We start from the raw sequence: 11,123 nt of genomic DNA on the forward strand, positions 1-11,123 counted from the left end.
TTTAAAGTAGAGTCAGAAGAGTCATTACTCTCCATATCGATTCTGGACGAAGTATCTGCATCTGTTACTTTGAATGAAGGTAGCAAATAGCAGCAAAGGAATATATATATATATATATATATATATAATTCCGTTAATTCACCCAAACACTGTAAACCTAACACAACCTAAAAACAAGGACGGCAGCACTAAAATGACTTCAAATATAGGAATACACGTTTACTTAAGAGCAGATGGTTTCTAAGTCAGAAGCAATTACAATTTCCAGAATAGTTTTCATTATGATGTTTACAATAAGAACTATTTCCCGGGGTAAATAAACTGATGGCTGCCTCCAACACTGAACACACGGAATCTATTCCATTTCTGCAGTTTCTCCACAAACTTAGTGTCTTTTTTGTTTTGTTTTTGTCAGACACATCGGTGCCTCCACTCTTAAACCCTTGGATTCAGGTCATGAAGACTTAATAAGTGTCATAAGAGTTTTTCCATCATTTAATGAAAAGGGGTTAGTCTCTCTAAGGACCTGATCGGCCTTGGCTTCATTAATTCACTATTTAAAGCCCTAAACATATCTGGTCTTCGGTACTAAAGCTTAAAGTCCTGTGTGCAGACAAGAACCACAACGTACCTTTCCTTTAGCCTCGTGCTGATCCACCTCAGGTATGTACACATATGTAGTATATCATGTTGCTCTCGATATGACATGATATGACAGAGCTGAGTAACCCTTGTGCAATACAGAGACTTTCATTAAGGAACGTTGACATTGTTCACCCACTGTGGTCGCAGGAGTTTGCAGTGTTCAATAACGGGATTCATTGTGTGTCGCTGAGCCGACTGATCCTTACAGCTAAAGGTTAGCACAGGTTAGACATAGGAAGTGTTTAGTTAAGTTTGAATGCACATCATACATGGTCAGTGTAAAACCTTTATGTTTTTTTTATTATCATACTTTATAGCTAATTATACTGCCAACATCATTTTTTTTAAACTATATTAATGTAAAGGATATTTCTCTTTTTTTGGGGGGGGGGGGTTTATTCTAATATTTCCTTATGCTTTTAACCTTGTTTTCCATGTAACACACACACACACACACACAGAGGGGCCGGCAGCGGAGGATGTAAGACAGAATTAATGGCAACTCCAGGAATAGCACCTTAAGGATCATCACCCCGACCAGTCGGGCTTTATGACTCACTCACACACACAAACACACACACACACACCAGCCCCCACCTCCCCTGTGTCGCTTGCTTGTTCCTCTCTCCTCCTTCCTCACCCTCTCTCATCCGTGCTCTCCCTCTCCCCTTGGATGGTGACTCACAAACACACGGACTGCATGAATCCCAATTTGAGCAGCTGCAGGGATGAGAGGGCGGCGAGGCCATCGCACTCACTAAAATAGATCAGAGATCACACTGCAGTTTCCGTTCTGCGTGAGGCTGCTTGCAGCTAATTTACACAACCGACTGTTTCATGGAAAAACACAGACACAGAATGACTGAATGAGGAAGTGCATCACGGTTCTTTAGTCTCTTTTAAATTATCATCTCTTTTAAATTATCATTGACTGAAAAAATAGGTTGCATCAATTTATTATTGTGAAAGTACCTGCAAATCTACCCAGTGTATTTACATTAGACTAAAAATCCAAAATATAATATGCGCTTAAGTTTTAGGCTTTGATGCAGATTAACCAATTGTTTGTATGAATGGAAAGACTGAGCGAAATAACAGAATGAAGCTTTCACCCTCACTATAATGCAATACTGGTGATGATGCTTATTAAGTGAACATGGAAATGTCCCTTTGATAGTTTGGTGATAATGTTTTGATATGAGGATACAGAGAATCTTCACACGTTTTTTAAACTACAGGTATTTCAGGTTTATTGTGTTCTTTAAAAATAGACATACTCTCTGTAGACACCGATATACAGACGGGTGACTGTTGGGACCGTAAAGGAAGAATCTGAATAAAGTGGAGTGGGGAAAGATAATGAATGCAAATATATAAGTGTAAGTATATATAAGTAGTATGAGTATGTACTTCACATGTGGCATGTTTCAAAATGCTGAGCAGGACCAGTTAATTCAGATTTTTCTATCAAGATGGCAGGAGGATAAGATCTTCGCTTTGACAGAGGGTTTATTGTCAGGGCACAGATGGCAGGAGCTTCAGTTAAAAGGCTCAACTGGCCAGTGTTTCAATATGACAGTGATTACGTGACATCTGTGTTTGGATCCACGGGAAAGACGTCAGTAACTAGGGTCAGGAATTGTGATGTGACAGCTCACATTTGATGCTCGTGATGCTCGTGAGTTGCTGTGATACATGAAAAAATAACCTCGTCTTATAGTGTCAATGCAGGACCGTGTTCAGGAGAACAGTTCTGTCGGCGGTCGCGTAGAGCGGTATTATCAAACTCCTCGTTGAAAAGATGAAAGCACCTTTGTGAGTTTAGAGGTGCAAATAAACTATTGACACTGATCTACAGATATGTGTGTGGGGGGATGGTCAGATGAATCACCCTTCACCATGTTCTCGACAAGTGGGCGAGAGCAGCAGCGGAGCGGTGCAGGCATGAGCGCTTCACTCCTGCAGCGAGGGGATCTGGTGGCTCTGTTATACTGCGGGGGATTTTTAAGGATTTTCTTGTGAGAGGAGGTCTTTTCTGCTACGAGGACAAATGTCCATACTGACAGGAGTGGTCTCTTCCAGTATGAAAATGCCCCCAATCCAAAGGGTGCAAGGGGATCGCTGAATGTTTAGATGAAAACTTTTGAAACACACAACTATGGAGATTTGGCACTGATATGTTTGTCAGCACTCATTGAACCACAGTGATAATCCCACCATTAGAGTTCAGAGACTCGTGGGATCAATGCCGAGGCCCATTGAATCTGCTCCGGTGGCTCAACGCCTCGTCAAGATACATTATGTCGGTATTTGCTTTGTCACCCGTCTGTATATTTGTTCTTTATCCGATCCAACCTTCAGTAAGTACAGTCGACTTGTTTTATTCACTGGGAGAATCCACTGTTACAGCAGGAGACAGTAGAAGATAGAATCAGAGGGAAATAAGATCAAAAGCATTTTTTTTTAGATACATAACAGAAAAGAAATCTCCCAGATTCTGGGCTGGAATAAAAAATTAAACTAAGGTCGGTTAAAGCAACACCATGTAACTTTTACTGAGCAACAGCGCCCTCTGCAGCCACACGTGGTGATCATTCTGTCGGGGTTGCGTGTCTGAGTGATTAAGTGGTTTTAATGTAAAACCAAAGACAACAAAAACCAAACTGATTAGAATTCTTAAGTTTTTTTCTTATTTCAAAAGTTTCCTCACAGAATATCGACGTTAAACGCTGTTTTGAAAATTATTTTTAAGTCTTTTTAACTGATCTTCAATTGGGCATTACTCTTGAACTAGCTGGGCCTGATTTTATCATTATAAGCACAGACTAAAAGTAACAAAGGGCAAGAACAGATGTTCAGGGTGAGGAGTTGGAATGAAACTGGCAACCTTCCCAATGTTCCAAGTCAGTGAACCGTCAAACTAATTTTAAAGCTGCTATTTTAAGGTACAAAAAAAGTTTCATAGTGTTGCTTTAAAGAATAAAAAATTAAATTCACAGCATGTAGCAATACGTCAGCACATTTATTATCCACTTACTAAACACTGGCCCAACTGGAGTGTTTGGTTACAGCAGCTTTGTTTTTCTTCTTGTATTGTTCTACTTGACAGTTGGTTCCTTTGTAACATCTCCTTTGTTAGTATGTTGTTCTTCAAAGCTCTAGCTACAATTGTTTGTTTTGAATGTGCCGAATATGTTTAAGCGTTGAAATGAAAATCCAGAATTCCTCAAAGTGAAAGAAGAAAGGCAGTAAAGACGGGAGCGGAGGCTGTGAGAAGTCAAGTTACATGAACAGTACAGTATTTCATACAATGAGCATCCACCATTCTTGCCGCATGAATTTGAAGGAGCTGCTGCATCGATACACATTTGGAGGCATGTAGCTTGATGGCACTTGGACAGTAACTACCACTGTAACACATGATTTTGAATCCATGTCCAGTGTGTTGCAATTCATGTAAAATGAAAACAAAAAGAAATAATAATAATCATTTAAAATGGCATGGTCACAAAAATTCAAAACACATGTTTATGAAACATAAAGAGAGAACGTTTTCAAAAACAGTTGTGCTTGAAAGTTACGGTTACAGTATGTGAGCTCGAGCTTGTGCCAAGCTTGTATGAAATAAAATAAAAACCTTATTGATGTATTTTCTGTCTCAGATATGGTTTGCGAGTGATATAATGACCGTACATTGTCTGTGAATTATCACTTTACACAATGTAAACAGTGAGCGCTGTCAGACACAATCACAATCTCCTCATCCCCCCCCCCCGTTACGTAACATATCTGTCATGTTGTCTCTCCTCACGCACCCTCGCACCATCTCCATCTCTTTGACCAGCTCAGGAGGAGAGGGACAGAGAATGAACGGGTTTGCTATATACGACATGATGAAGGCCTTGTTTATCTCACCCAGAAAGTATAAGCTGTTTGATTTAGTGGCAGACTGTGCCGCTCTGCATGTTCTGTCCGGTTCAATGTAGCTTTCATCGGTCTGTCTGGTCCGGTCTCATCGATCCTGTCTGAGGATTTACTGGAGGAGACAAAATCAGAGGCCTAACAAGACAGATGAAAATGTCAGTGTGGGATCTACCCGCAAGGTTTGTTCTAATCAGCTTGTGCCTAATTTGTTCTGACTACTTGCAGAAATATCTGTTCTGTTCTGTACTCATCAGTTATAGTACATGTATTCGTGTTGTGTGGTCGTGATGGACAGGGTCTGGCTCACAGTTCAGGGATAAATACACAGAGTATGCACACAAGAGTATAGCTTCCACAATAACACTCTGCTGTCTCTGCTTTTAGTCACCAGGCAGAAATAATGGTTGTCGGGCCTGGTGCGTCTTTTGATCATTTCAGTGAACAGGGCCCAATCAGCAATAACTTCAAACAACACTGCATCTGCTGCTCTGCACCCTCCAGCACTAACACCCTCCTTTTCAGTTTTTTTATAATGTGAATCCTCTCGGCAGGAAAATGCTCTGTGGAAGCTGCGATTATGTTGTTCAGCAGCCGTGTTCTATTGATTTGTGTCTGAGGTTTGTTTTCTGGGCAGGGCTCGAGAGCTGCATGTGCTTTGTTAGATAACAATGAGTTTTAGGCAACTGATATTCCTTTTGATCGTCTCTATATTAACTCTGCAGCTACTGTATGTAACCGTAAAATCAAACTTCAATGTCAAACACGGCAAATAAAGACAAGGAACCGATATAATAAGTAACATGTAAGTTGACCTTTCAAAGGAGAAAATATACATCTAGATCAACACCCACAGGTGTGTATACGCACTCGCACATAGTCTGCTCTCCAATCACTCCTCATACACTCTTCTTCACTTTATGCCTTCATGTCGACGACTGTCAGGTGTCCAACTTTGAGTTTGCTGGCTGGATGTTCTGGACTTTGGAAAGCGTGACTGGCACTTTTCCCTCGCCGGGGGTGGGTGCTCTCATTATGGGGGTACCTGCGACAAGAGCAGATCGGCTTTCAGGGGTGTCCACACGCGACCAGTACAATTTAACAGCTAAACTAAATTTATTCTACTGACAGTTTGGCAAATTTATTCCATTTTGTGTTATAATGAGACAGAACGGGACCAAATCTTACCAACTGTTGCGTGCAGATCTGCCAACCTCTCCTTAAACTTTTGCTGCAGATACAATTCTTCTTTGGAATAGCTTTTGGCAAAGGCTGACAGCAGGAGGCCCACAGCCATGGAGGTGCCGCCCACGCAGAACAACACGGCGCCCGTCAGCTTGCAGACGTCCAGGGCGCGGTTGAAACTGACAGCATGGCTGTTCAAGAAAGAGACGAGTAGTTTAGTGCTTTAATTGGAAATGTAACATTGTGTTTCTGTACAACTAATACCCGCAAACATGAAACATGAAAAAACTCTACAATAATGAGACCAAATGTTACCTTTTACCTTTTTTTAAATGTGGTTAATCAATATTTTGACTAGTTCAGCAAAATAAGAGCCTTTGTTCAGTTTGCAATCAAAGACATTTACAATGTCTACCCTTATATATAACTTATGTCCCACTAGGCAGGCAATAAATGCAAATACAGCCATTATTACAGCTGTTAGATCTACAGTAAAGCCATATAAGAATATGATTTTTTACTTTTATTTGACTGTATTGTTTCTATACCTGTCAACAAAAAGTAGATCATCCTCGCCAAATGCCTCGATCCTGGTTGGAGTGGTGTACCCCACCAAAACAATGATGAAACCTGACACCAAGATCAGGGAGCCGAACACGAGACAGACCTGGACAGAGGAAAAAGGACATTGGGGGGTGTAAGAGAGACTGTAATCAAAAGCAAAGTCTTGATAACAAAATGATAATGAAAGCATCTGAGGCGTGGTTTTGTTGTTGTTTTAAAGTTAGCCTTACCTTCCAGAGTAAAGAGCTCCACCTGCTAGGTGATCTCTGAATCTGAAAATCTTCATCGCGTTCCCAAATAGAAGCTGTGCACTCCTCATAAAACTGGGATCGTAGAGAAAGAGATGCTTCACTCACATTTCAAATACACAAATTAAAACCCACAAGAAATCAATATCTGAAACCCCAAGTTTCACAAAGAAGCAGTAAAGTGATTACGATATGAGACTGTGATGATTGGAGTTTGTAGCAGAGAATGGTTCATATGTGCATCCCTAACCCCTAACCCTATATACAGCACGTGCGTGTGTGTGTGTGTGTGTGCGAGTTGTACCTGGTGTAGGTAGGAGCGGACTCCATACTGCTGGCAGTTCCCGCTGGCTTGAACTTGCTCTCCGTACTCCGACCCACAGATCTCTGGGCAAGAAGTCATCCTTCACATCTGTGTACCTGCTTGAGGGCACATACACATGCAGGCACACACACACACACACACACAAACACACGCACACATATACACACACATGCATGAATGCACGGCTGCACGCTTGCTCGGAGGAACCACCCATGCGGTTTGTGGACAAACGCTGCATAAACATGTACACACATGCGAATACTGTACATTTAAACATTCACATCCACAAACACACACACAAGCGCTCACCCCTAACACGCAGCGCCAGATAGTTATGTAACATCCAACTGAAGGCAAGGCTGGCCCGCTACATTGAGATTAATGATGCATTCTCCTTGTCTGCCATTATGAAATAAGCCCATGAAATATTACATCGCTCCTCCTCTTGAGATTCAATATTGTGTCTGCTAGTTGCAGAGAGTGCTGACATGCACAGAATTAACCCGTTCCATGCAATCAGCACCCATCAGCACCCACAGTTTGTGCCGTGGATCAGAATCTAGACAATATATTTTGTATATAGCAGGTTGAAAGCTTTCATAGAAGATGCAAACTAAGGACATGCTGTGTAAGTTGTAGCATGCTTTTTGTTCGACAAGACAAGTATCAGCCTTTTAACAAATATAACAAAAAAAATATATTCTGTCCTGCAGAAGAAACTAATTTCTGTAAACGTATTAGTTTTTACTAGAAAAGCTTTAAATTCATGATATTCTGTTAATATAGCTGCATAAACACTGTAATACCTGTTACTATATTCTCTGTTTGGTTTCTTTCAAAGTAACCCATTTATCCTTAAACTAAAACGAGAAGACAAGAAAACATTTGCTCTAGGAAATGTTAGCTAACACACAGTTGTTATTCCCTCAGTATTAAACATCTCCGAGGCATTACACAGCTCGGTGCCTCTGCACAAACACACATAACTATGTTTCAAGTTTATGGCAGACGACACTAAATCTCAACTGCTGTTGCTGTAGCACCGCAGCAGGAATAGACTGGGGACTAGAGAAGTGGGAATAAAACATTGATCCTAGTGTTGGCAATATTTCTTCACGCTATTATGTGGGTCTGGCCAGAACCAAACAGGGCATGCATCCCAGTGAAATATATTACGGTCTCCACAGCAGCAGTGCTGTGCTCTCCTGACACATGTGACAAATGGGAAAAAAACAACTTGTCCCTGAAACCAAACCAGTGGCTTAATTGGCTTTCTGGTTCATCAGGGTCGGTCTATAAATCAAGTGGAATTACTGTAGTGGTTGTTTAATGTTAAATAAAGTAGCTGTGGATACACACTTCTTGTATCAGGCGTGCAACTGGGAGAGCTTTCAGGTAAACTAATTAGGGAACCAGTTACGGAAGTGTATGTACATCAGTAGGAGAGTAAACAGTATAAGTGCTTTGTGTGTAAAGGTGTGCAGTGATAATCTGACATGAAATTGCCATATGGGATGAATATTTAGGGGCTTTAAACTGCCAGATTGTATTGCCATTAATATCATTACACAACTTCTGTGTGGTTAATCTGTGAAAGACACACAAAACTAGGCTCTGTTATCAAATAAAGTATGGAGGACATTTCCGGTGTCTTGCTTATTCTTGCTCAACATTACACAGTCAATTCAGGTTTGTTTATTGCCCCAAACCACAAATTGTCCCTAAAAGCAATTCGACATTTGATATAAGATTAACTTATTTCATTGGACTGATCAAATGTCAACCAGCACAAGCCATAAATCGTTTTATTCTGAGTTAAATAAATGGGGAAGGTCATGTTAATGTCAGCAAGACACAGCTGTCGTTGAATTCTGCACCGTCTATCTTAGCTGTCTGAATTCCCCTTGTAGATGTTCTGGTTATAAAGAGGACGAGAAGAGGATCTGGACAGTGTCTCAATTCATTAAATGACTAAACATGAATTCAAACGGCGCACTAAGGAAAATGACATATTATATGAGTGGGATGAGCGAGAGGCTGCATTAAGATGGGACACATTGTTTCCTGGTACATAATGTTCATCGTATTATCGTTTAATTTGTCCATGCGGAGGACTGTCATGAACATCTGGCTGGGCCCAGATGTTGTGAAATCTCTCTGTAGCCATATCTGCATATGTCCAGGAAAGTTTGAATAATTCTAATCAAAAAATTAAATTATGATAGATTGTTGATTAGAAACTGCAATTACTTTCAAAGTCACTGAGACTCCAGTGAGGCCGCATCCCTTTTTTGTTGTCATATTTCCATTTATAATTTTACAACTTTTTAAACAAGGCTAAATTGTCTTTTGTTTGAACTTAATGAATATGACCTTGACCTAAGGAGGCCCAGGACAGAAACATACAATCAATTTAAAAAGTTAAACCTGATGTGCACATGAGCATGAACGAATACTGAATAAGAAAAAAAATTAAATAAAAGAGTGAGTGCAGGGTGACTAATTTAAAACAACACTATACCAAAACGACCCGTGATTTGTCAAATACTGATTAAAATACTCTTATCTACAAAACAAGATGTAGCTGAAATAACGTTGAACCTGCCAAACCAAACAAACTACGTAGATATCGACCTTGTCTTGACCTAGACCGAACTGGAGGAATATAACCGTCCTCCATGAACACGATGATGGAAATTGACGGGTAAAATGTGATAACACTGCCCATGATACAGAGTGTACTATCGCCCTGAGGACTGGGAACTGTCCGTGGTGCTGAACGCCATTATTACCATCCACAGCAGGAAAACACACAGACGTAACATGTGACGCCAGACTGAGCACAGATCTCGTCTGTTCGTCATCCCGACCCCCCCAAGAGACGCGAATAGAAACAGAGAACGCTTTTAATGCATTTAAGCACTTTGACTAAATCAGGTCGACTGATCACCTAAAATAATCTAATCTCTGAGAAAAACACACGTCTACAGGTAAAAGCATTCGGATTATCAGTAAGTTTCATTTGATGAGGACATCAACGACCAGAACACGTATATATTGATGTCATTTATAATAATCGAATTAGGTCAAGGTGGAAACACAAAGTTGACATTTTATTCCACATTATTCTCCACATGGAAGCTACTTTCAGATGTGCGGGCTGATACCGTGCGCACCGATGACGCACGGCTGAAAGAATCTTTGCAGGAAATATGAATCCGCAGATGTGTTTTTTAGCGAAGCAACAACCAGATGTAGCTGCCGCGGCGTCAGAAATATGATCAAAAGTCATTAAAATCGTCATTTACCTGACATCAGCAGCGCGGAGAGTGATCACTCGCTCCTGTTCCCTCAGCCGGCTCCCATCACTCTACTCTCACCTCTCTCTCTCTCTCTCTCTCTCTCTCTCTCTCTCTCTCTGCTCTCTCTCTCTCTCTCTCTCCCTCCATCGATGATTCAAGATTTTTACGACGTCTACTGCGCAAGCGTCACATCCTTGACAATATATTATGATTGAATAGCGAATATAAATAACCGGGGAGGAAGGACGAGCTGAACAGGAGGACATTCATTCAACATTCAGAGATGGAATAATACATGAATGGATTTATGGAGGGATTCAATATAGTGCAGCTTAGATAGATAGATAGATAGATAGATAGATAGATAGATAGATAGATAGATAGATAGATAGATAGATGGATAGATAGATAGATAGATAGATAGATAGATAGATAGATAGATAGATAGATAGATAGATAGATAGATAGATAGATAGATAGATAGATAGATAGATAGATAGATAGATAGATAGATAGATAGATGGATAGATAGATAGATAGATAAATGGGTGGGTGGGTGGGTTGGTCAATGGATGGATGGATTTAGATAAATGGAGGGAAAGACAGATGATGGATCGAGGGATGCATGGATGGACAGACGGACAGACAGACAGACAGACAGATGATGGATGTATGGATGGACAGACAGACAGACAGACAGACAGACAGACAGACAGACTCTATGTATTCATAAAGGCATGGTTGAGTGTTATCTTCATGTTTCAAATACCTACAATGAACAAAGTTAGAGGAGAAAACACAATGTGGGTAAAACCAAGGCATCTGAATCCGGCTTCCACTACAGGTACACAAAAGTGCACAACGCACATGCGCACTCTCTCACACCATTATCCAGGATTCCAGTCACATTCCATGAGTCTATTTTTAGTGCGC

At 40.7% G+C, this 11,123-nt stretch overlaps 1 protein-coding gene across 2 annotated transcripts; it reads right to left on the reverse strand.

The window, feature by feature from the left end:
- Positions 1-1,868: 1,868 nt before the first annotated feature.
- nrsn1 (neurensin 1) lies at positions 1,869-10,312 on the reverse strand. Of its 2 annotated transcripts, none has more exons than XM_035162835.2 (6): positions 10,197-10,312; positions 6,868-6,983; positions 6,546-6,638; positions 6,300-6,418; positions 5,755-5,942; positions 1,869-5,611 (listed from the first exon to the last, which is right to left on the reverse strand). In XM_035162835.2, exons 2-6 carry the CDS (start codon positions 6,964-6,966, stop codon positions 5,508-5,510), a joined length of 603 nt encoding a protein of 200 aa, XP_035018726.1. In that variant the 5' UTR covers positions 6,967-6,983; positions 10,197-10,312; the 3' UTR covers positions 1,869-5,507. The 2 variants fall into 2 exon arrangements, with proteins under 2 accessions (XP_035018726.1, XP_035018728.1); XM_035162837.2 differs by having other exon boundaries at positions 6,868-6,986; positions 10,197-10,308.
- Between the last annotated feature and the right edge of the window lie 811 nt (positions 10,313-11,123).

Source organism: Hippoglossus stenolepis, chromosome 8 (genome assembly GCF_022539355.2).
Source record: "Hippoglossus stenolepis isolate QCI-W04-F060 chromosome 8, HSTE1.2, whole genome shotgun sequence".
In the NCBI taxonomy this organism is placed as follows: domain Eukaryota; kingdom Metazoa; phylum Chordata; class Actinopteri; order Pleuronectiformes; family Pleuronectidae; genus Hippoglossus; species Hippoglossus stenolepis.